This window comes from Rhamphochromis sp. 'chilingali' (assembly GCF_963969265.1).
Source record: "Rhamphochromis sp. 'chilingali' genome assembly, chromosome: 22".
Taxonomy (NCBI): Eukaryota; Metazoa; Chordata; class Actinopteri; order Cichliformes; family Cichlidae; genus Rhamphochromis; species Rhamphochromis sp. 'chilingali'.
This window is the reverse complement of record NC_137950.1, coordinates 23,106,824-23,133,243: the sequence shown is the minus strand read 5'-3', so window position 1 is coordinate 23,133,243 and position 26,420 is coordinate 23,106,824. Positions and strand designations below refer to the sequence as shown.

The 26,420-nt window shown below is 42.2% G+C and overlaps 2 protein-coding genes across 6 annotated transcripts in view; both read left to right on the top strand.

Annotated features, from left to right (window-relative positions):
* ttyh2 (tweety family member 2) overlaps positions 1 to 21,344 on the top strand; it is a 76,739-nt gene extending 55,395 nt beyond the window's left edge. The window contains exons 6-14 of one of the 2 annotated variants that reach the window (XM_080873784.1): positions 4,586 to 4,658; positions 12,817 to 12,886; positions 13,037 to 13,092; positions 16,485 to 16,577; positions 16,668 to 16,760; positions 17,147 to 17,289; positions 17,510 to 17,695; positions 17,790 to 17,822; positions 20,119 to 21,344. In XM_080873784.1, the coding sequence (XP_080729910.1) occupies positions 4,586 to 4,658; positions 12,817 to 12,886; positions 13,037 to 13,092; positions 16,485 to 16,577; positions 16,668 to 16,760; positions 17,147 to 17,289; positions 17,510 to 17,695; positions 17,790 to 17,822; positions 20,119 to 20,134 (763 nt within the window). In that variant the 3' untranslated portion in view covers positions 20,135 to 21,344. Of the gene's footprint in view, positions 1 to 4,585; positions 4,659 to 12,816; positions 12,887 to 13,036; positions 13,093 to 16,484; positions 16,578 to 16,667; positions 16,761 to 17,146; positions 17,290 to 17,509; positions 17,696 to 17,789; positions 17,869 to 20,118 lie in introns of both variants that reach the window. The other variant, XM_080873783.1, reaches the window with a different exon arrangement.
* A 2,529-nt stretch (positions 21,345 to 23,873) lies between these two features.
* The window catches only part of kif19 (kinesin family member 19), a 39,253-nt gene continuing 36,706 nt past the window's right edge, over positions 23,874 to 26,420 (top strand). The window contains exons 1-2 of one of the 4 annotated variants that reach the window (XM_080873543.1): positions 23,875 to 24,109; positions 24,968 to 25,534. In XM_080873543.1, coding sequence (XP_080729669.1) covers positions 25,496 to 25,534 — 39 coding nt within the window. In that variant the 5' untranslated portion in view covers positions 23,875 to 24,109; positions 24,968 to 25,495. Of the gene's footprint in view, positions 25,535 to 26,420 lie in introns of all 4 variants that reach the window. The other 3 variants (XM_080873544.1, XM_080873545.1, XR_013970565.1) reach the window with 3 other exon arrangements.

Genomic DNA, 26,420 nt, shown 5'->3' with positions numbered 1-26,420 from the left:
CAGGGAACTTTACAAAGAAGAGTAATTACCTTTTCTCTATGTAGTGTTGAGAAGACATCAAACAATAAACACTCATCAACTGATGGGCTCAGTTACCGTAGATCAGAAACATGTAGCTACAGAGCCAAAACGAGGAAAGACTGGAAAAACAAAGACAGAGAAATGCACGGTGAATGAAAGAGAAAACTCCTTTCAACACAGAGCAGTTTGCAGTTCATGTGCCCCGCTTCCCATTTACATTGGGTCTCAGTATGAAAAATTCTACATACCACTACACACGCTTAAGTCATCTGAACATTTTTCACAGGACTCTATCCAGTGCTGTGAAAAACCAACTGGAACCCATGATTTTTTTCCACAATTTCTTTTGCTGTATAACTTTGTCATAAACCAACATCATCATCGCATTCTTGTGGAGCAATGTGGCCCACTCTTCTTTACAAATTTGCTTCAGTTCACTGATTTGCAGGTATTCATCTGTGCACTGGTCTCTTTAGATCCCACCACAATATTTCAATCAGGTTGACTTTGGCATACAGAGAGGTTGACTTGATGTCTCCAGACTACCCAGGTTCTGTGACTGTGAAACGAGCCTAATTAGCATAGCATAGCATCTTTATTTATAATGCACTTTACATCCGACAATGTTAGCCAAAGTGCTACAATATAAAACAAAGAGAAAACAGTTTACATATAGAATATCTTAAAATTAAAAATAATATAATTAATAAGAAACATATTAAGAAACGTCAACAAGTCCTGCTGTGCTGAAAGCCAAGGTGAATAGATATGTTTTAAGACGTGATTTAAAAACAGATAAGGAAGGCGCCTGTCTAACATGTAAAGGCAACTCATTCCACAATTTTGGTGCTGCCACAGTAAATGCCCGATCCCCTCTGAGTTTACGATTAGTCCTGGGCACGCTTAGGAGGAACTGGTCTGTCAACCTGAGGGACCGGGAAGGTATGCATGGATGAAGAAGCTCAGAGAGGTACAGAGTGGCAGCATTGGACAAACATTTAAAAACCAAATAAAAGTAGCTTAAAATGGATCCTAAAATGCACGGGCAGCCAATGAAGTGAATATAAAACTGGGGTGATATGCTTGCATCTACGAGTGCCAGTCAAAAGACATGCTGCAGCATTCTGAACTAGCTGCAGTTGAAAAACAGAAGATTGACTCACCCCATAATAAAGAGAATTACAGTAATCCAGCCGAACGGCTACAAAGGCATGGATTACTGTTTCAAATTGCTAATTATCATCCTTCTACCACCGCGCTTGACAGTTAATATGAGGTGTTTATACTGACATGCTGTGTTTTTTGGTTTCGTTTTTTTTTGCCAAACATGGTCCCATATGTCTAAAGAACGTTGTTCCAGAGATCTTGTGGTTTGTTCAGATGCAACTTTGCAAAATTAAGCTGTACTGCCTTTTTCTTTTTTGTTACAGATGTTTGCTTTTCTCCCGTTAACTCTTCCAAACAAGCCATGCTTGTTTAGTATTTTTCTAACTCTACTGTCATGAACTTTAACATTAACCAGCTAACTGTGGCCTGTAGAGTTTGAGATGTAGCTTAACTGTTTTTATATTTTTTTGTGCAGTTTCTCTGAGCATTGCAAAGTCTGGCTTTAGGGTGAATTTGCTGGGAAGATTGGCAACTGACTTGTTTTCCAGTTGTGAATAATCTTTCTCACTGTAGTATGATAGGCTTCCCTGTGGACAGCAACGGTTGCTTCTCTCAGGCTATTCCTTTCGCCTTTCTTCTTTGGCATTGTGATAACACAGACCTGAATGTTCCAGACCAGCAAATTGACCCAAGACAAAAAAAAGAAGAAGAAAGAGCTATTCACTCATTGGAAATAACGGTTGGAGCATTTGACCATTGCTGTACAAGCTGCCAACTTTTCTTACATTTACAACTTGTCAAACCTTTGTCCACATATCCAAAGCTAAATTCTTTTACACCGAAGAAAATAAAATATACGCCAAGACACAGCTGCAGTGTGTAGGTTATCATTCAACTTATGGTTGTCTTAAGAGCTTGAGAAAACAAGTGAACTGAAGAAGCATCTTAGGTGAACAATGAAAACATAAAGAAGTCCAGTTTTCTTCATTGTTCAAACTCTTATGACCCTAAATTAACATCCATCCAATTCAGTACCCATCCCAGCAGCCATGGGGTGAGAGCCGGTGTACACTCTGGACAGGCTGCCGGTCTATTGCAGGGCTAACAAGCCTAAATTAGCCTAAATTGCCAAAATCATTTTCTATGTTAATGTATGTATAATAGTTAATCCACCAGTATGCACAAGCTCTTTATCAAAACAGCATTTTTAATGCTAAAATATAATTATAGTTGTTATGAAAGAATTTTCTAATTTGTTGTTATAACTATAGATATAGATATCAATATAGATATAGATAGCTAACGGTAGCGTTTCCATCTATGCTGACAATGTATTCCTGTTACTGTCAAACAAATTATTGGTGCATCACCAAGATGGTGGCTAGTGAAAATGAAAAGTGTACAGAATTTTACACTCAGGGTTTTGTCTGTTTTAAGCATACCACCAAGTTACTTGGAGTGTACCGGGTGTAGCTGTTCTTTTTAGTGTGGCTACTCTAGGCAAACAAAAGAGGAAATATGTGATTTGAGATGCAGCATTAGTATTTCATGGGAAAAATACAGGAAGAGCACAGTCTTCTAAGGCCAGTGTCCTAGCTATCAATTTTAGAGAAAGTGAGAATTTGCACCAAAATACAAAAGGTTCATTCTTTTCTGCTGCTATATCTCTGCAGCAGGTTTGATGAAATTTGGCCATGTAGCTTTTGTGTAATTTTGCTGACAGAAAGAGAGACAATTGGCACAGCAAATGTAACCCTGTGAGGCTCTTGTCTGCGAGGAGGAATTACAAAAGTGTCAGAAAAGGAATCAGAATTTTCTTCTTATCCCTTTATAGTTGTTGTAGTTACCACCAAGAACCAGATGTGATACTGGTGTAAAGTGTTCTATACAGTACCCCTTATATAGCCATATGCAGATATAATCACATATTAATGCAAGTTATCGCAGTGAACGAGTAAGACGGTGAAGAACGTTTGCATTAGTTCTGCTTGTCGAGTCTAAAATAAGATAAGGAATCTGTGAAGCCTCACTCTCTTTCCTATCTCGCAAATTGTCTGGGCCTAGTGAGAGGTCTGTATCAGACAGAAGGAAGGAGACAGACTTTAAGTATGAGGATCTGATTTGAAGGCAGAGGGCGTTGAAAATACACTGTAGAGAGGGCAAAGGGAATATATAGAGAAGTAGAGATAAAGAGAAAAGGACAGAAGTAGCGGATTGTAAGTTCAATATTGGGAGCTCAGTATCAATTCAGTGCATTGAGAAATGGATTAGCCTGGGATCTGTGGGGTGCTGAAAGATGAACAGGCTGGCGATGAGCCTGGACATGCATAGAAAAAAAATCCGATTTAAACTGTGGTGACATGAATCAGGAGCTTATTGGATTTTCTGGAAATTCTTTTCACTTAACCAGAGCTGATCTATGATTGTCTTTAATAGGTATTGATCTCCTATTTTAGTACATCAACACTTTCCTGCATGCCAAAATGGACAGCCAGGGCCTGCAATCTCTCAGCCTCTGTGTAAATCATTTGATGTCATCATCTTATCATCTAATAAGTTGACATCATCAGGGTATGGATTCACTGTAAAACAAACACATGGGTGCAGGAACATCCATCCACTGAGTTCGCTATAATCAGATGTCGGCAAACAGAGCGGATGAGCACTGTTGAAGATTAGCTGTTCTTCTGCAGCTGTATGTTGAAGCAGCAGAATCAACTCCATGGAAGTAAACATGACTGCTGTGACTTTTTCTGGTGATGACAGCCCAGTGACATCAGCATTTCTTCCTCTTGGGTCGCGAGCCATTTCTTATGAGTAGCAGAAGCTGTTATGACACGGACTCTACAATAGCTCTTTTTGTTTCTCCATTTTGATTGTTATTTTGTTATATACAGTAGTTATAAGACATGCTTAAAACATGCAACTATTCCAAAGGGGTCGCTTTATTGCTAGTTTGGAAAAGCAGTTGCTTGCAAAGATAATGACTCAACTCTACTTTGAAGCGTCTCTTAGCATTCATGGCATTCATCTTTGTGATTTTTCTATCAGTGCAAAGACAGATTAAATGGAGTGATTAGACTTAATATTAGTGGCTCAAAAACACAGCTTCAAAAGAATGTTGATGTAGGAACCATATCAAATTGAAGGTGCTGATATACCACTGATATAATAAGTGCAGATTCGTATGACAAACCCAGAGTACTTCTTGGTTTTCTAGCAGTGTGATTACAATAGTGTTTACCTGTAATCACTGCAAGTAATTGGAATGAACCTAATGCAAACCGGGTCAAGTATTTAAATCACTGACTCATTCACTTGGATAAATACCAAGCTTTAATGAGCCATTGTGTCCTGGTTCACTGAGCCTTCAGTTAATCTTAGTTTAATTTAGCAAATAAACAGATCACTGCACTGAGTTTCAACCTGACCCTGTTGTTTCTTTGTATTTCTGCAGGATGATGGTGTTTGGAGTGCTGACGCTAGTCCTGAGCTGGACTTCACTGGGAGCTGACCTGGCAACCGCTGTGGTAAGCTCCCTCGCTTTCTTACCCCTGAGTGACTGACTTACTTTGATATAAAATACCCTAAACTGGTCACCTCTCTTATGATACTTGATAGTTTGCAGAAACTATCTATTTAAGGTATTAGCTGCTAATTAGTGGTTCTAAGCTTAAAAGCCAAGTATTTAAGCTTTATCAGGATGTTAAGGTTACAAAAATATTTATGAAATCAGTCTAAGTGACAGAGATCCCTCACAGATGCACAGAGTCATCTAAACAGGTTCTAAAACTGCCCAATCTCAAATTCTTCTGATCACAGCTATCCGTCTACCACGTCATGAGCTTTTGATCTCTGCTGTCAAAACACACGGCACTAAAAATAGACTGACAAAAGAACAAAATTGCAAACCCACACCTTCTCAGCAGCATTATACAGAGCTCAACCCGATTCCAATTCAAGGATTATGACAACACGAATCCAATTGCCGTATTCACACTGAGTAGGTGATTAATTTCAGTGTTTTTCCTCTCTCATCGTCCCAAGGCTTAAAAAAGCCGCGCAAGTGTTTGATCGATGTGGAGGTGAGAACTCACCGTGAAAATAGAGAGAAACATGAGACACGATGAATATCAGGTGGCTGAGCACTGGTGTTTGACTCAGCTGCCTCGGGCGTCTGTGCTATTTTTCTCAGTTTTGTTGCTGGATGTTGCTTTTTTTTTTTTTTTTTTTTTACTCAGGGCAGCAGAGGATTGTTTACACGTTTGAATTAAATTTGGAGATAATGAGCGTCAAGTAATCAGGAGTAAGTAACAGCGAGAAGTTTGATCTGTTGCACAGTGGTGTCTGGGTTTATCTTCCTTTTTATCTGCATGTTCAAGTCTTCTTTGCGAGGCTTCACTGTCAAGGCTCGGCTGTGTGGCAGGCAGGAGGAGGACCCAAAATGCAAAACTCACACACACGGGGATGAACTCAAAAAGCAGCTTTATTGCTGACCAAAGATAATAGGAGATACAAAACTAAACTGGGAAAAATTAACATAAAGCTCACCAGGAAACACGGGGGAATCACACACAGCATGAGGGACGACGTCACGCTGAACAGAGGGAGACGCAGACAGAAATACACAGAGGGTTAACGAGGAAAGTGGGAACACACGGGGAACACAGGTGACACTGATAATCATAACGAGACAGGGCAGGGTGAACTGAACATGACATGTACGGGCGTGAGAGTCACAAAGTAAACAGGAAGTGCACAGAGGTTCAGACAGGAGGAGAGAGAGAGCACGGGGAAAACACAGACATAACGGGCTGGGAAAACATGAAACAACCACAAAGGGAGACGAGGGCTCATAAATACATAGAGGGCACACAGGGGGAAGAGAGAGCCATGAAGGGAAAACACTTAGGGAACAACACAACAGGGCAACTCAGAAAACATGGCCTAAGCAAGGAACAAAATACAAACATACAAGAAAACTAAGAACACTGGGCCAACATGGCCCAGGACCATGACAGTACCCCCCCCCCTCAAGGGCTGGCTCCAGACAGCCCAAACACAGAAAAACAAAACCAAACAGAAAACAACCCAGGGCGGGCGGCGGGGGCCCAGGACGGAGGGCTTGGAACAGAAAACAAAAGAAGAGCACAGCAAACACCGGAGCCCAAGAAAACAACCCAAACACAGAGCAGTTCAGGGGGCCGACCATGCGGAAGGCAACGGCGGAGACGTGGAAACAGTTCAGGAGGCCGGCCGTGCGCAAGGCAACGGCGGCGGCGAAGGAGACGAAGGAGCAGTTCAGGGGGCCGACCGCGCGGAAGGCAGCGGCGGCCCTCCAGTCCCAGGCGTGCTGGCCATGGCCTGGTGGGCACAGGACCAGACGAGGACGAAGACTCGGAGGCCGGGCCAGGCGAGGACGCAGAGGCTGAGGCCGGGCCAGGCGAGGACGCAGAGGCTGAGGCCGGGCCAGGCGAGGACGCAGAGGCTGAGGCCGGCGGAGCTGCAGAGGCTGAGGCCGGACCAGGCGGAGCTGCAGAGGCTGAGGCCGGACCAGGCGGAGCTGCAGAGGCTGAGGCCGGACCAGGCGGAGCAGAAGCAGAAGCCGAGGCCGGGCCAGGCGGAGCAGAAGCAGAAGCCGAGGCCGGGCCAGGCGGAGCAGAAGCAGAAGCAGAGGCCGGGCCAGGCGGAGCAGAAGCAGAAGCCAAAGCTGGACCAGAAGCAGAGGCTGAGACTGGACCAGGCGTAGCAGAAGCACAGGCAGAGGCTGGCCCAGGCGTAGCAGAAGCACAGGCAGAGGCTGGCCCAGGCGATGACGAAGACTCGGATGCAGCTGGACCAGGCGACGACGAGGCGGTCGCAGATGGCGGCTGGACAGGCTCCTCGGGCCCTCCAGCTGATGCGGCGTGAGGCTGAACGGGCCCCTCGGACCCTCCAGCGGAGACAGGAGGCTGAACGGGCCCCTCGGGCCCTTCAGCAGAGACGAGGAGGTGCTGGCCGGGCTCACTGGAACCCCCAGCGGACGAGGTAGATGGCGGCGTGGGAGCCGCGGAGTCCTGGATGAGCTCATCCGAGCTTCCAGCAGGAGCTGATGTAGAGCCAGAGAGGTTTGGGACCCCTGGCTGAATGTTAAGCCGAACAGAAGACCGTATTGCTATCGGGGACTGGGCCAATGGTTCAGGTGCGAGCTGAGCTACTGGAGATGCGGATGAGAGTGGGAGCTGAGCTACTGATGGTGGTGAAGTAGATAACTGCACGGGAGACTGAACTGAGGGCGTCTGCACTGGCACAGGGGACTGAACTGATGTCTGTTGTAACGGAGGTGGTGAGAGTGGAGTAGGCAGTGGAGTTGATGACTTCACAGGAGAATGAACCAGAGGTGAGTGCACAGGAGACTGAGCTAGAGGTGGTAGTGATAGTTGAGGGGAAAGTGGAGCTGGTGATTGAGTGGATGACTGTGCTAAGGGATGCTGCACTGGGGACACTGGAGACTGCACTGGGGACACTGGAGACTGCACTGGGGACACTGGAGACTGCAGTGATGGTTGTAGTGGAGGTGTAACGGGTGGAGGAATGGCTGAAGTGGCTGTGGGTCGGGTGGCTAGTGGCTCAGCTACAGAGTATAGTAACGGCAGGGCTATGGGTTGAATGTCTGACTGAGTAGCAGCCTGAATGGCTGGGTGTAGTGATGGTTGGGGTGGAAGGGAAACAGGTGGTAGTGTGGATGACGGAACTAAGGGCGACTGAGTGGCAGACCGAACTGATGACTGAAGCGATGGTAGAGGTGAAAATGGAGCGTGTGGTGGAGTTAATGGCTGAGCTAGCGGGGACACAGGAGACTGAACTGAGGGGGACACTGGAAACTGAACTGAGGGGGACATGGGAAACTGAACTGAGGGTGGCTGCGAGGGAGCTGACTGAGCTGGGAAGGGCTGCGAGGGAGCTGACCGAGCTGGAAGTAGCTGCGAGGGAGCCGACTGAGCTTCTGGTAGCTGCACAGGCGATAAGCAGCTCGCATTGACTTCCGCCACACAAAACACAGCCCCTGAATGAACAGTCATAATGTCTGGAAAAGACACAGAGTTCTCACTCACCACAGCAGGTGAATTAGAAGGCCGAATGTCCGGCTGTGGGGTGGCGCGTCGGCGGCGTGAATGCCGTTTTCTTCGGGAAGCCGGAGGTGCGGTGATGGAGGAAACCGGCAACGACGGAGAGATCACGGCCGGCTCCTCATCCTCCGACCACATTGCTGCGAGAAAAGCAGCGGGTGAGTGACAGTCAGAGTGGAGGGTGGATGGAGAGGAGTCCAGTGGCAGCAGCGTGGAAACGTTTCCCGATTGTGGCGGTCGCTGTTGCGGTATGACGAGCTCGCGAACTTGTACTGTCTCCTTGGCTTTCTGCAGATTGGACAGTAGGCCCGAAAATCCTGAGAGCTCGTGAAGATGGGGATTCCCCTTGAGAATAGCCTCGATGGCGTTTATCCCAATGGACATGGCTTTAATGTCCGAGGCGTGGGAAACTCGCTCCCACAGGCTGAAGATGCGGGCCAAATCGCTTTCCCGGGAGGAGCCTGCTGGGTCCATGTCTGGTGACGTCGTACTGTCAAGGCTCGGCTGTGTGGCAGGCAGGAGGAGGACCCAAAATGCAAAACTCACACACACGGGGATGAACTCAAAAAGCAGCTTTATTGCTGACCAAAGATAATAGGAGATACAAAACTAAACTGGGAAAAATTAACATAAAGCGCACCAGGAAACACGGGGGAATCACACACAGCATGAGGGACGACGTCACGCTGAACAGAGGGAGACGCAGACAGAAATACACAGAGGGTTAACGAGGAAAGTGGGAACACACGGGGAACACAGGTGACACTGATAATCATAACGAGACAGGGCAGGGTGAACTGAACATGACATGTACGGGCGTGAGAGTCACAAAGTAAACAGGAAGTGCACAGAGGTTCAGACAGGAGGAGAGAGAGAGCACGGGGAAAACACAGACATAACGGGCTGGGAAAACATGAAACAACCACAAAGGGAGACGAGGGCTCATAAATACATAGAGGGCACACAGGGGGAAGAGAGAGCCATGAAGGGAAAACACTTAGGGAACAACACAACAGGGCAACTCAGAAAACATGGCCTAAGCAAGGAACAAAATACAAACATACAAGAAAACTAAGAACACTGGGCCAACATGGCCCAGGACCATGACATTCACTCGGTGTGGTCTTCATTTCCTGACACAATGACACTAATGGTTTCCTTTTATAGCAATGCTACGGCACACATGTATGACTAAAACACCAAAACCCCCATCTGCATCCACCGGTCAAGACATTGCAAATGCAGACAAATACAGAATTTCTCAGTAGATGATTCATCCTGTCCATTTAGTCTCCTGCACCATGACACATGCTGCGTTCAGGTCCATCTATGGTGTGTAAGGCTTATCTCAACGGAAAGACAGTACTTTCCCTTTAAGGAACTTGAAAGCATCCAGTAAATTACATGGTAATCTAACTAAAAGGTCTTCTTGTTCTACATCTCCCCTTGATAAATGAATAATATAACTTTTCATAAATTGCTTCAGAAGAGTCACGGGTACATCTTGTCCTCTCAGACGTAATGATTTTGTGTGTGTTACAAAATCATTACGTCTCACTTTTATGTAACGTGTCTGCTGGGTGTCACTGAGGCTGAGGCTGAATGAGTGATTTGTACACCCTTAAAAAATAAAGAACCTGTCTTTAGCGGTACAACAGCTTGTTCTTATTCTTATTCTTGTGGGCCGAACCTTGTAGAGCCCAGTCTTGAAACTCTGGTGACAATTTTGTACTTTATTAAAACAGCACATACACAGATCTGTTAAAAGAGTGTAAGAGTAGCTCTATTAGAAAACCATCAATATATTTTATTATTCATTCATACACTTGGAAATGATTTTGGTCAGGTTTGAACCCCGAAACATTTTGCTAGTAGATAACAGCACTAACTACTGAACCACTGTGCTGACAGTACACTGTATACAAGACAGATACAAAGTGAAACTTTTCTCTGGGGGGTGGGGGTCCAGAGTTAAAAAGATTTATACATAAATTCAATAAAAAAATTGGCATTTTATGTGAATTAACAAAAACTCAGTGAGCTACAGTAACGTTTTCTGTAATTTTAGACATTAATTTGTCATAATTTAGGGGCCATGCTGACAGATTTCTTTAAACTTTCTAGAACAGCATTACTGATCAGGTTTTTCTGATATTTAAATATCTCAGGGTTTAAATGTGTAGTTAAACTTCTTTAGATTGACAGACAGTGGAGGTCCACTCATTTATTCCACTTAACATCAAACTGTAAAATGAGTTTGACATGAAATTAGTAGGACTGATAATATTTCTTTATGTTTCTGTAATGGTTAATTAACTGCTATACGCAAGATCTTTAAAAATGATATTTTTAATACCAGTATATAATTATAGTTAACCCTGAATTTTCTGATGTACTGTTTTGCAAAAAAATGTTTAAAAATCAGAAAACATGTTTTTTTGATTAGAATGCCAAATTAGTTATTTACTTGCAGTCCTTGACAGAAAAATTACTTTTAGCTGTTTAATTTTATGCTCAATTCATTGCAGAGTTTTTTTTCTGAGAAGTCCATGTGCTCAAATTTGGGTGTAAATATGTGAAATCAGTTTGCTATTAATTAATACCAAAATAAATAACAAAATAACTAACAATGAAAAATATTATTTTGACAAATTTCTGAAATGTTTTCCTTTTTTTATGACAGGTAGTCTAATAAATTCATTAAGGATCCAGTGTATAACCCTAGATGATACATTTGTGTAGATAGTTGGGATAGAAATTGGCTTTTACTGTACCTCTGTTTCTGAGAATTTATAGATAAAGTCCACCTGGGCCTTTTCTTTGCCTGGGAGTAAACATCATAAAGGCTTCGTAAAAGCAATTACATGAAGAATCTGCACTGGCTCCTCAGACATCATTTATATGTGTAAATAGGAGCTTGTGCTTATGTCGATGCAGGTGTTACTTCTTAAAGGAGATGTTTATGTGAAAGGCCCAGATTTCATGTGTGTGTGTTCCTTTATATAAATGTGAGGGTTATATGCAAACTGCTTGCATAAATGTTAGGCAGACAGTTGGTGCTTGTGAGTCAGTGTGGACTTCACAGTTTTCAGTTTCTAATAACAGACTTGTAGACATCATCGTATGAAGGCATTTCATCTTTAATAAATGTTGATTCATTCTTTATGCTTTAATCAGGTGTCTTCTTTAAACAAATTCTTTTAGAATTTATATCAAATAGAGAAAAGCGGCAAAAGCAGTTAGAATGTGTTTATTTGTTTGCATTTTTTGATCTTTTCAGCCCTAATTCCAAAAAACAAAATTTAACATAGAGAAAGATGTGAAAGTACTCATTAATTGAAAGATCTCTTTTGAATTTACTATTCGATTGAATTTATGCAAAAACCTCATTTATAATAAAATCACTGACAGCATTTTCAGGCACTACAGACTGAACACAGGACAGGCCAACATTCCTGTTTAGATGTAATTGTTCTACACAATTTTTCAGCTCAGCGAGCCAGCTAGCACCTATGGAGAATTTGTGCGTATGTGCAGGAACGCCACACACATGGTGACCTCTTTAACCTCCACGTACCACTGCCATCTGAAAATGTCTGAAAATCTTCGACCTCCTCCACCCCGACTGAGAGCTGAACTTGTGAAAATCGATTTGCCACTGCAGTCGCGCAGCTGTGTCCCACTTTAAATAAGAATGCATTTCATTGCCCTGCTCTAATGACGCGAAGACACCCACCACAACCACAGGAACTAACAACTGTTTAGTACATAGAATCTGGATTTATCTGAGTTTCTGATCAGCTTCATGTGTGACTGCATTTACAGGTGTGACTGACAGACCTGCAAGATAATCTTCACATCCTGTCTGTGTGCAGACTGCACTTAAATTAATGGCTGAATCCTTAGTAAATAAATGCATAATGAATACACCCCATTGGCAGAACTCCTAATTACCAACAGTGGGTAGTCAGAACTTTGCATTTTCTGAGATTCACTGTCGTCCCTTCAGGAATTCTAACAGACTTGCTCCTGAATTGCAGAGCTCGTCTCTAACAAACTAGCTCAGGTTTGCTGGGAAACACAGTTTGCTTTATCTCTTCTGTGTGGGGCTCATTAGCGTACCCCCCAGAGAAGGTTAAGCTACACGCAGTGTTTGTCCTGAGCCCCGGGGACATTTAGCATTCAGACGGCACAGTTCAGCGGAGACTGCCACTTGTCTTTTGTTATTTTTGCCAAGGCAGGTTTCTTGTTAGCACTTTGCATTGAATTGAAAAGCATTCCTGTTAAGATGTGTTAAAGGGGTACAAAAACAGCCGTATTCCCTCTACTGTGTCAAAAGGCGCTAAAAATGATAGCAATCACTATTCATGTTTCTGGAAAAATGTTTTAGTACAAAATATGTATAAATAATTGTCAAGCTGATTACTTTCATTTGACACACCACATCATTCCTTCTTTGAAATGTGAGTCATGAATTTTTTTGTGAGTCATGAAATGTGAACCATTCAATCTTTTTTTCTGATATGTCCTTGTTTTCCACTCTCTTTCCACTCCTCTCACATCTCCTGTTTTATTTTAGGGCACGAGTGATTTCTGCATTTCCCCTGACAAATACATCATGAGTAAAACAAAGGATGTCATCAGTGCTGGTAAGTGTGGTGTGAATAATAATGATCGTTTAATGGATTCATTATGTGACATTAAATTTGTGGCCATGGCGATAATTGATATTTAGCAAGGCGAGGACAATGATGATGAAAAAACATTTTCTGCCTGCTTTTGTGTTTGTGTTTTCTCAGATATTGTTCATTACTATCTGTACTGCAACCAGACTCTCTCCAACCCCTTCCAGCAGGTAGGAAACGGGATGTGTTGCAGAGCTCCTCGCAAAAATTGCAGGTCATAAAATGTCCACACATCTAAGCCAAAAGAGTTTTGATTAACACAAAGAAATGTTCTGTAGACATTTGAAATTAAATCTTTATCCATAAATGAGGATTTATGATGTGCAGGTAAAACTGGACACTTGCTGGGTATTTTACAGATACAATTTAACGTTGTTAAATGTTGTTATTTTGGTGGCTATGCACTTGCCATCAACATTATTAGGTACACATGTTCAGCTGCTAGTTAACAGAAATGTAAGAGTCACAGGGTGACAACTCACTGCTTTTAGGCATGAAGACATGCTCAAGATGGGCTGGTGAAATTCAAACCAAGCATCAGAATGGGACAAAAAAGGCGATTTAAGTGACTTTGAACTGTGTTGTGGTTGGTTGTTGGTGCCAGATGGGCTGCTCTGATTGTTTCAAAGACTGCCGATCTTCTGGGATTTCCCCAGACAGTCATCTCAGGGGTTTGCAGAGAATGGCCCAAAAAGGAAAAAATATCATGTGAGCAGCAGCTCTCTGGGTGAAAATGGCTTGTTGATGCCAGAGGTCAGAGTAGAATGGCCAGACTGTTTCAAGCTTATAGGACAGGAACATAGCAGAAGGTATGCAGAAGAGCGTCTCTGAGTGTACAACATATTGAAGCAGATGGGCTACAGCAGCAGAAGACCACACAGGCTGTCTCTCTTGTCAGCTGATAACAAGAGTACAGTTCACACAGGTTCACCAAAACTGGAGTATAGAAGATTATAATGTTGCTTAGTCTGATGAGTCTCTATTTTTGCTGTGACATTTGAATGGCGAGAACAGAATTTGACAAAAGCGACATGAAAGCATCTGTCCTGCCTTATATCATTACATAAGTTCCTACTGGTGGTGTAGCAGTGTGGATACTGTTTCCAGCAAGATAACACATCGTGTCGCAGAGCTCAAAAAATCTCAAACTGAGATTGAACATCACCAGACACCATACCTCAATCCAGTAGAGCACCTTGGTGGAACAGGAGATTTGCATCATGGATGTGCACTCAACAAATGTGCAGCAACTGTGTGACGCTATCATGTTAGTATGGAGCAAAACCTCTGAGCAGTTTCCTGCACCTTACTGAATGTGTGCCATGAAGAATTAAAGAAGTTCGAAGACTAGTAAGGTGTACCTAATAAAGTGTCCCGTGAGTGTATGTTTATTTTGAATTTAACAAATCTGTTCAAACTACCCACTGCATCAACATTCAAATAGACGCTTTGTCCTGATTTTTTTTTTTACTTTTTTAAAGGTATTAATGAGGAAATATCAAACAGATTCATGATTAAGCCTAATATTAGTTTAATTATGGCAGGATTAATATTATATTCTTTTTTATAATCAGCCCTTAAAAGACTCCAAATTTCTCCTCAAAACTCCATCTTAGAAGTTTAAAGAAGAAACTGTTACTTATTCTTTTTTTTATTTATTAAAAAGAAACTTATCTGAATTTTTTTTTTTTATCTCAGAAATGTGAATTGTGTAAACAGCATTTAAAAGACCATTTAAATACGAGCAAGGTCATTCCTGACTCATTTAAACAGACTTAAGACAGCTGTTGTTGTGGCGATACTAATCGATATTAATAGCTACAAAAAACAAATGTCGCTCCGTTTTAACAGCAAAATGCCTTCATGTCTTTTGAACTGTAATTTGCGATGCTCAGTCTTTGCTCATTTCTTTGCCCCTCAGGCTTCATCTTTGTCAGGCTTTCCCTTCGTCCAGCCCTGTCTGTCTGAGTTACATCCTAACTTCTAGCAGAGGAGTTATAAAACCACCAAGGATCAAAGACTGTCGCCATTATTTTTCTCTCTTTCTGTTCTTGCTTCCTTGATGCATGACAAAGCATACCTTAGTGTTACAAAACTGCCGAGACAAAGGCTATGAAATTGCACGTTAGATGAAACAACCTGGAGAATCTCTTCTCCTCCCACTCTTCTGAGGATCTGTGGAGTTACTCTTCAGGGAAAGCAGTTTGTGGGTCACTTCACTGACTTCCCAGCTGACATCAGTCAGCAGTTAAGTCAATTTCTGTAAGTTCTGGTTCACCAGACCTCAGATCTTATTATCTGGCTCTTGTAGACATGCCCCGAGGAGCACACCACAAGAGCACAGCGGCAGAGGGCAGACAAGCGTCACCTTGCCTGGTAAACAAAGTCAGCGCTCTTTTCACTGTCACACAGATAGCCAACAGGTGCAAAGTTCACAAGCAAGCTGGCAGATACAGGAATTCACACTGACTGGCAAGCAAACAAGCTTCTCCCCCCTGTTTATCTTACTCTCTTAGGTGTTTGTCTCTCCGCAGTGCCCTGCGGGTCTACCTTCCTGCCCCAGCGTAACACTGCCTTTGGCATCACTCCTGTGCCAACTCTTTATCTATTTTTATCATCTCTTCTCTTTTTTTTTTTACTGTCCTCCTCCATGCACTGTCTTTGTCCTATTTTTTCACTTTATTTGGCTTAGAACAAACTCACTCAAGCTAAAGTTGGGGGAAAAAAATCAATTGAAGCCAGTCGACTGTGTAGCAGAGAGCTACTGGGCCATGGACGATCGTGTAGATCGAGAAAAAATGTCAGATCAGAGGAAAGCAATTACATTTATGTATAGTTGAGGTAATTGACCACATCTTGTTTCAATTTAACACTGTGCCCCAGGCGTGGGGGTTTCCAGGCTCGTCTTGTTAGGCTGGATGACTGTGAAGATACAGATTTACTTTGAAGATATGGCAGATTAATTGATATATGATCATACTTGAATGTTAATTTTAAAAAAAAGGCAGGAACGATTGTGTTTCAGGTAGAACAGACTATCCCATTACTCTGGGCTGAATTTGGATGCTTATTTTGCCCCCTGCTGGTGGGAACATAGATCTGTTGTTGAGATGGGATATTGTGTCTCAAGTAACCAAAATCAAAGCATGTTAAAATGAAGTGAAGAATCTGACGTTTTGACATATAAAAATTTTATTTGTATTTATATTATCATAAGAAAAAGTTGGGTTTTTAATAAAGTTGTAAAATCTGAAATCGCTGTATAAAACAGGGGGAAACACAAACTGTGATAACACCCAATACCTCCAATGAAAATTAGATTTAGCTTAGGCCAGTCTTTTTGACCATTAACCTGGATTTTCCATTTCAATAAATCCAAACCAGATCAGTGACATAAAATCAAAGCCAATTATTATGGCATTAATGTTTTTACCTATAGTTTTTGAGGCTTTTTTTAAATTACTGTACATATTACAGTACCTCTATTACTCAGCCCAAGGCTTGCTGCATTCATATGTGTTATTTGCTTGCTGTTCATTTGCTTCTGTACTTTTGTTTGCAGCCTCTGGCCATCTTCCAGAGGTCTCTGACCACCATGCAGATCCAGATCCAGGGTCTGTTGCAGTTTGCTGTACCACTGTTTCCTACGGCTGAGGTATGGCACACAGAAACACTTTTATGCTGTAGTTTGAGAAAAAAAATAAGGGCTGAAGTGTTTTTCAATGATACGCTGACCTCTCCACAGAGAGATCTCCTGGGTATACAACATTTGCTCAACTCCTCGGAGGCCAGTCTGCACCAGCTGACCGCCCTGCTGGACTGCAGGGGGCTCAACAAGGTTTGTTCACTGCATCCTAATTGGCATTAGAGAAGCACAACTAGGTCAACTTGAGAGTAAGTGGCCATTCAGGATTTCAGAGTAAAACTGAAAGTGGAACTGAGAGCAGAGAAGATAAAAGTAATTTTAAAAACCTCTTTTGTTGTTTGCAAGTTTGTTTGCACAGTGCGGTTCATGACTGCAATGCGGTTTACGTGAATGATGTTGAAGTCCCACCGAATGTGCAAGACATAAATGAAGAAAATGATGACGCACACCGGTGCACTAAGTGCTTTTTCATCTTTGGCTCATTTTGTTCCGCTGTGTAGTCAAACATGGCAGCGAGAGTACAGATAATGAGCAAACAGTTTGGCCACATATCTGTGTTCTGCATTTGACCTCTTTAGGACTACCTGGATGCAATGGTGGGGGTGTGCTATGATGGAGTGGAGGGTGTACTGTACCTCTGCCTGTTCTCCATTCTGGCAGCCTGTGCCTTCACTGTCATGCTGTGTGCCATTCCCAGGGCATGGAGACAAATTGCCTGCAGGTCAGTACATTTTCAGGCTTGTCTGCCTGCTTGAGCGCCCTCATTTTCTCATTCTGCACCATTCTCTATGTACATCCCGGTGTACCGTCTAAGCCAGCACATACCAAAGAATACTGTAATTTGAAGTTTTGTTTCCATCAGGCGTCATTCACACCGTACCCAAGAAATGCAATATCGTAAACCTTTCCTCTGATGCTCCTTTCCTAATTTTTCACTGAAGGGAACAAGATTACGATGACATGGATGAGGAGGACCCGTTCAACCCACGGGCAAGGAGATTAGGGTCTCAGAACCCTGACCACACCAACATGCACAGCTTCTGCAGCTACAGCAGCAGCATGGGCAGCCAGACCAGCCTGCACCCGCCCGCCCCGGCTGTCTCCAATGCCCCAATGTCTGAGTACATGTGAGTCAAAAAAAAAACAACTTGGGGGGGGGGGGGAAAGTGACATCAGAAATTTGAGCCATATCCGAGTCACTTGTCTCATTTTTTTCTGCAGGAACCACACAGCTCTTTTCGGGGGAAATCCACGGTATGAGAATGTGCCTCTGATAGGACGAGGCTCTCCACCCCCATCGGTGCGTTGGGTGCCAGAGGCCAAGTCCTTCCTATGATGTCATTTCTTTCTCAGTTAAACTCAGGAAGTGGTTTTCTTAGAAATAACAGCTTATTATTTCTTTCATTTTTTTAACTTGGTGACTCAGCTAACCTCCTTTGTTACATTTTACATTCACGTCACTTACATTTTAGTTCCGATTAAATCCACTCTTTTTAAAGGTTCTTTATAGTATTTAACCAGATACTCATGTGTTTTACACTGTGGTTTTTATTTTCTGCTGTGAACAACATACAGGAGGTTGGCTTACAGTGCCAAAGCAAGGAGAGGAGAAGTAATTTAGTTAATATTTAATATGAACAGAACATCATTTAGCCTCTCTCAGGCCTCTCTCTCGGGATAAGGTGACACAGGCCGTAACCCATAAACTCTTTCACTGTCAACACACAAGTTTTTCTTCCTCACTGAATTAACTCAGCACCCTGCTGGGCCTCTAGTCTCCTGTTATATCACAGAGATAAAAATAGAAACATTTTAAATGAAGTTTTCATTCAGCACACGCTCCTAATAGCATGCTGTACACCATTTTACAGATCTCTAATCTGGATTTTGCTTACAGTTATAGGAAAGAAATAAGTTTTTATCCTTTTTCCTGCTCAGATGTTTTATTAAAGATTGCTTATATGTTTAGAATCTAAATTGAACCAAATTTATACATGTGTTACTGCAGTTTTAATGTATGTAATTCTTTTTAAGTTAGCCATCATTATCATTAACCTTCAACCTTTAATTCCAGCTAAAGTACCAACTAAACATGTGATATGCTCTGTCTTTTGACTCTTTAATACAACCAAATAATATGCATGTTAATTTCTTCCTCATGGCTATAACTGTACAGAATCATGCAGTCATCTTCGGCTAACAGCTTCTTTTATATATTTTTTGTTTGTTTGTTTGTTTGTCATGTGTATGTTTGTTTGTATCTTTCATTTCTATATTCCCTCTTTTTTTAATCAACTTTTGGAGATATACTCTCAGCAGTATAGAAATCGAGTAAGTCTTTTCTTCTCTCTCTGTCAGGAATAAAGTCCCTCACTTGTCCCTCTGTTCCATCTCCTATCATTTCTCCTTCACCTCACATTATCTCGTCTCCTGTGCAGTTCTCCTGTTTAGCATGACTTTTAATCTGCAACCTATTGTCCCCGTCGCAGATAGGTTCACTTAGCAAGGGTATTTCAGCCCCTGGTGTTCACAGGGTGGTACGGTAGTTGCGTCTCTGGGTACTTTCACAGTCAGCTCCTATGTGCATGCAGTCTTTCTCCGGTCATTTCGTTTTACACCTAGCACTGACACAAAAGTGTTAGCAGTAGGGATTCTGTGCACTGCAATAAAATGGATTTTACCTGGAAAGTGTTTCATACTTTATGCTATGTGTGTATTTAATGAATAAAGGATTGGCCTTTTAAAACAAACTATAGGTGATATCTAAAATATTTTACCCTGCCATGGTCTGTTATGATTTAAATGAATACTCCACTGAAACTTTGTCTTAGAAACTAATATTCAACCACTGTAGGAATGAAATCTGGCATTTAAAAGTTTGCATACTCTCCAACACAGAATTTTTGTTGATATACTAGCCAGTAGTCTTTATATACGCATACGTTCGCCAGCCATACGCTCACCTATTCCACTGCTAACACAAATACCTAGTCATCCAATCACATGGCAGCAACCCAAGATATTTAGGCATGTAAAAATAGTCAAGATGACCTGCTGAAGTTCAAACTGAGCATCCATCAGAATGGGGAAGAAAGGTGATTTAATTGACTTTAAATGTGATTTGAAAAAATTATGAACCCTCCTATTAAAGCAAAAATTACAGCCGGTCTGAAAGCAAAAGGTGCTCCAACCCAGAACTAGATAGGTGTAACTAATAAACTGTCTAGCGTGTAGCTATACTATAAACATGTACTATATATTCATTCTTCTGTAGTTTCACTTCACCTGTTTTTTTAACCTGATCATCCATGCTTTCCCTGCTTTAAGTCCCACTAGGGGAGTCGAGAGCCTCAAACATTTCTCATGTCAGTGCCACAGTAGAGTGAATTTGATACATTAAGATAGATATTCAGTGGACTGTTCCTTTAAGCCCATTTTCCCTACTTTCTTCCATTACAAATGAGTTTTACATGTTTACATCACCACAATCTAATACAACAGACTTGTAATATTCTCTATATATGTCTCTGTGTTGGTGTTTTGTCTATAGTACTCTCCCACTATGAGGGCCACCTACCTGTCCATGACCGAAGAACAGAGGAGACACTTTGGAAATGACTTCCAAGCATAGACTTCCCTGTTTGCCCAAGGAGAGAAGCAGCATCGCATACCATCTACAAGACAGCAACATGCAGCTGATAGAAGACTCACAGAGGAAACTGTGTGGCTTCACGTCAGTCAGGACTCCAGCGTGTGGAGTCTAATGATAATGGAACAATATCTGTAATCTTCTCTCTGTTCTTTTAGCTCATTCATGACATTTCTATCCTTTCTTGGAGAACGTGCTAGACGTTTCCAAGAAGTGCTGTCAAACTTAACAAGCTCTTAATCTGTTTTGTCCTTTGATACCCTCACACGCTCTTTTAAACATATAAAAAAAACCACACAAAAAAAGTTGTTTCCCAATAATGTAAAAAAGAAAGTTTAAATTCAGTTGAGATCTCTCTCTCTCTGCCTTTGAAATGGAGATGTGTACTAATTTTGACATCTTATATTTGAGTCTCCAAAGATAAAAGATGTGAACGCGATAGCTCATGCATCGTTATTTTCTATGTAGTGTGCTCCATGCGTGATATTCGTGAAGCACAGAGCCAGCACTGGCAGCACACAGCAGGAGTTTGTGGAGCAGTATAATTTATTTGCAGTCTCACACACACACACAAACACGCCTGCTAGTGAAGCTTTAGGAGTCTACAGAGACGAGACTACCTTGAGACCATGGCTTCTGTAAATAAGTTGTAAAATAACAGATTGTTGTCTTATTCTGTTTTATGTTTAAACTGTGCGCCATTTTTATATACTTTTTCTAGTTCTGTCCAGCAATACATAGGACCACTATTTTTTTGTATTTTCTAATGGGCCATTAATTCATACTCCCTGTATATCTAATCCAACTAATCCAATAAAGTCGTCATTCCTATTGTGATTCGGGAAGCTGTGCTGCTCTCTGATTAATGAATCCAGGTAATTACTTTCACCATAGCAAACAATCCAAACAATACATGTTTGTACCGACTAACGATGACTTTCTGTGTGGATTGGATATATGCCGTGTCATTAATACGTTTTGTGTGTTTGTTTCAGCATGTTGCACTGTACAGGCACAGAGAGTGGTGCTTAATTTTGTTTGTGTGTGTGTGTGTGTGTGTGTGTGTGTGTGTGTGTGTGTGTGTGTGTGTGTGTGTGTGTGTGTGTGTGTGTGTGTGTGTGTGCGTGCGTGTGTGCGTGTGTGTGTATGTGTACGCAAACTTCAGGGTCTAATCGTAAATTGAATAAACCAGCTTTGAGTACAACGCGATGAGTCTTAATTTTGTTTTTGAGTGTTCGTGCCTGAGATCATTAAGATCTCCCTGTGCATTTAACTGAAACATATCCACATGCAATTAGTGTATCATGAACTAGTGATTCCTAGAGTATTTTTAAAGACTGCTGAAAATATGTACAATTCTTCCCAAGTAAAGGATGAAGAGGCAGGGACCAGGGTTCATTTGTACTCAGTGATGAAATTATTCGATTTTGGTTTTTTGAGGTCAGATGTGAAGGTTTCTATGAGCACATGGCTATCCCATTTTTAGTGAGCTCTATATATTTAGTTTTACATATTTGTCACAAATCTAAATGTTTCATATCATCAACATTATGAATTTATTTATGAAATCCTGTTAGATTTACACCAGTTTGTGGCTGTTGCCGGGGTTCGCTTGAGCCCCGAAGCCTTAAAAAGGTCTTTGTAACCCTGTGACTTTATTTCTCATCTTTTCTTGAGTTTCTTTAGATCACGGCCTGATTCGTTGCTTTTTAAGATCTTTTAGCCTACTTCATTCTGTCAAACAGGTCCTTTTTTTATTTTACTGTTGTTTAGCAGGTCTGGCAGTAATCAGGGCTGAGTGTAGCTCATGAAATTGAAATCAGCTTTAGAAAAAGTGTGATAAAACACACTTAATTTGTCATTTAACAAATCTGATTCTTGTTGGCAAAGGTGGCTCAACCAGTTATAAGGGTCAGGGCGAAATCACTTTTTCTCACAGGTAGGTTTAGATAGCATTTTTCTGTTAATGAATCAAATAATCATTTAAAAATACATTTTGTATTTACTCATGTTGTCTTTATCCAATATTAAAATTAGTTTTATGATTTGAAACATAAGGGACAGGATACTTTTTCACAGCACTGCAAGACTGAAGATATTTTTACCCAATAACCTAGAATTCAGATTTAGGAGGAAATATCACACAAATATCAGAGAGGATAAAATGACGATGGAAATGACGAAACAATGACATTTTATATCCCAAAGATCAGGTCTAGAGAAGTCCTAACTGCTTGGTGGAACTATACAATGGGATCTAAAGGGTAATTCTAGTTTAAAATATCCCTGTTACCTTCTTTTGGTTTGGTTTATTTGTTTGTTTTTAAAGACTATAGGTTACTTAGGTTGTTTAGAAAAGTAAAAATTATGAAAGTAAAAACAACTTACTTTAGTAGGTATTTTATGTTCCCCTTTCTGCTCATTTTCCGGCTTTTCCCCCCCAGCATTAAGCCGCTTGAAATTGATTGTCTAAAATAGTAATTGCACAATTTCTACAGCAGATGTCAGGAGAGTGCAGCGGACACAGTATCTCAGTAAATATTATAGAAGTTTAGTGTTTTAAAGATCTAAAGTTTTTTTCACTACCGATCATTTTCTAAATACGCTCTGTGGTCGTAAAAACAGCTTATGTTATTATATTTTTAAACTGCCTTTTCCCTTTCCCCCTTTTATGTATTTGTTGTCTTGAAACGGTCTTGAAACGGTATGGGGTTTTTTTGTTGTTGTTTTTTTTTGTGTCCCGTTTGGATCTTTAGCCATCAGAATTGTTGTCTTAAGGCCAAGAAAGATGCCAAGCGGATTTATTTTACCAAGTGGATCATCATGGCCTTGCCATATTGGTCCATTTGATTGACCTTTATTATAATTATGAATTAATTTTATTCTCGGTTGCTACAAACGGGACAGACATGACTGGGGGATAGGACAGGGAGAAAGAATGAAAGAAAGAGAGGGAGAGAAAGAAAAACAGAGGGGAGAAGAGACGGTGAGAAGGGGGGGAAGAAAGAAAAAAACAAACAAAAAAAAAACTGGGGTCTGGGATGCGGGGCCTCCCTGCTACTGCAGATAAGGAGGTGGTCTGCTTGCCTCCACCCCAGAGAGAAGGGTTACATCTCCTGGGCCTAGGTGCGGCTTGCCCCTCTGAGGGCGGGGGTATCTGGACCTGGGATATAGAGTATGTTTGGGGAGTGCGACTGTCTGTGCAGTGTCTATTTGTGTCTGTCTACACGTTGGGTGAGTGCTGAGTATTTGGTTGTGCATATGGGGTGGGAATGCACGTTTGTGTCCGCGTGTGCCTGTTCGTCTGTGTCTATATGTCAGGTGGGGTCTTAGACTCAACCTCTCTGGGTACATCTCAGGCCCTCTAAAGTACGGAGGCCTATCTCCCCTCACCACACTCCCTGCCAGTGTTTGATACCCTCAGATGTTGGTGTGTTGGTGGTCCTTGTTGTCTGGGGCTGGGCGCTCATGTATGTACCGGCTCACTCCTGGTGGCTGATTGGCAGGGCCGGGCGCCTGTGGCCCGGCTGGGCTCCTTCCGGGGGGTGGGATGCCCTCAGGCCTCTGGGCCTGAAGCTCGGTCCTCTGGCACAGCTGGCTGCTGGCAGAGCCCGCGGGCACGCCACTGCAACCCCCTCTGGCCTCTGCTCCGTAGCTGCGGGATGACCTCTCGTTTGGGGCTCTACTCAGCTCTTCCCAGGAGGGTGGCACGGTTCCCCCCCTTTGGTGGTCCTCCTCGGGTCCTTGTACTCTGGGGCCTCTGGATATCTGGGGCCTGGATCTCCTCCATACCTGCTTCATACCCTGGTGGACGGGGCTATGGCTCCCCACACTCCCTAGCAGATCGTTACATGGAGAAACCTTTGGAATACAAGCATGCTGATCCACACAGGTATGCACACAGGTGTACACACGGGTGTTCACAGACGCGGACTACACCTTTCTTGGCTGCTGCCTCAAAGCACATTGTGCGCTGTCTATCTTGCGTGCTGCACAATATCGTTTATTATTTAGTATCTACTGTTATCTACTGCTAGCTAGTTTATTGTGATGGTGCTGGGTTTTTTTTTATTATGTTGCTCTTCGTTGTTTGCTTTCTCTTCTGTTTTTTTTCTCCATACAGGTGAAACGGTATGTCTTGAAACGGTAATTGCATAACATTTCCACCAGATGTCAGCAAAGTGACACAGAAAGGGTATTTCATACAGAAAAAGACATTTAAAAAAGGTTACCATTTTCCAACTATTCGCGTCCGTAAAATGTGTGATATTAGGATCACAGATCTATCTGAATGCACAATAACTGGTTTGGATAAACGCATACAGCCATTTAAAAATATTCACCATTGTTTTAAAGGTGTTTTAGAAACTCTCCAAAAGATTTATTTTAAAAATACTTAATAATAAAGGCACATCCAGTCCAATAACTGATAAATGCTCGTTTAAATGTGACTTTTTGTCTACTTTATTGTCCTTTTGAAATTCAGAAGCGTTATAAAATGTTAATATGACCCAGGTTGCTATGAAGCACTTTTACAAGGTACAGAGGGTTATGTTTGTATTTCCTTTACAATCATTGTGTAGCCTAGGATAGGAAAACTGGGAGTACACATGCCATGCCATATTATTTATTTATTTATTTATTCACCCAAAGCAATGAAAACCCGGACTAGAGGGTTTTATTTTATAATCGGATGTACTGGTGTTTACAGTAGCTGATTTGATATTGCCGGTGTTCCGCGAATCTCCAGGGACAACACAGCACGCGCGAACGCAGACGCGCGCGCGCGTAAACACAGGACACGGAGCGGAGAGGAGCGAGGACAGACACAGAGAAGTGCGAGTAGCAGGTGAGCTGTTGCTGGTGCTGCTGTTACCTGCCGCTACCTTTAACTCTTTGTCTGGCTAAATTATTCCCGTGTTTCCCGACCCGCTGCGTGGAAGATACCCACCGACGCGCTCTCGAGGACACAAAGAGGAAGCGAGTGAGAGAGTAGAGTCGGTCGGTAGTTGTAGGAAAGCTAATGTCGTTGAGTAAAAACGACTCGAAGAGATTGTTAGCTCGCCAGTCGCGCTTGTTACTACGGACAAGCTACAGCCAGTGAGCATTAAAGGCAGAACCCGGGTATATTAGTAGATGTTAGGTGTGTGCGGTGTGCTGCAGGTGCTTTTTTTTTCTTAAAGAGTAGGTGGCATGCAGGTAGCGACGGGGAGCGGGATGGTCCAGTGCCCCGTTTTCTGTTGATGCTCGCTATCCTTCAGGCTGACCGAAAGTGAACATGAAGGACACCGGAGAGTCAAAGGACCACCAGCTAACTGTGAGTTTCAACCTATGCTTTTTTTTAATGATATTTTTTTATTGAGCTCTAACACCTTTATTAACTTTGTCAAATGAGTTCGCTCTGTTGGTGAGTAGTAGAAAACCATCACCATTTAATACAAACAAGCTCATAAATTTTCTGCCAGTTAACTGAACACTCGGTGATCACTTCATTAGAGTACACCTGTAGGCTGCAGTCCTGTGAAGTTTGCCTAAAAATGCCTGTATTTTTTGTTGAATGGCATATGCACTAAAAGGTGGCTTCACACTGGATACCAAATACCACCTTTTATATATAAAAAGCGCAAACAAACAAACAAAAAAAACCCATCCTATTCACCCCTAAGTGAGCTCGGCATTAAAACATATAATTTAATTAAACTAAAATATATTAGCGGCATCATGGAGTTAGCCTAAGCATAGTTTATTTTTAGGTTCTTGTTCTTCTTTCTAGTGGTTTCTTCTTGAATTCCTAACCATTTAAGCTGATGGCGTTTATAGTGAATGTTCAATTTTCTTTTATACCACCTGCATTGCAGCCCTTACCTGAATTATTGAAGTGGCTGTTTCAGTTGCCCGGCCTCTCTTGTCCCCCATGTAATACACCTTCTACATGGTGCTGATAGAGAGAGGACCTTCTTATTTCTATTTGTTGCCTAGGTGAATCCAAGGTGGATCCACATCCACTATAAAAGCCCTTATATACATGAACGTCATAGCACATTTGTTTGAATGCATATGAATGCAGCTCATGTGCCACCCCTGTGGATCTAACACACTGCTGGTATTGCTACACTCTGTTTTCATCCTGTTTTAATTCAGTCAGAGCTTTTCTGCTGATCTCTAAATCATGCAGACAGATTTAGACTAACAGTAGGAGTCTG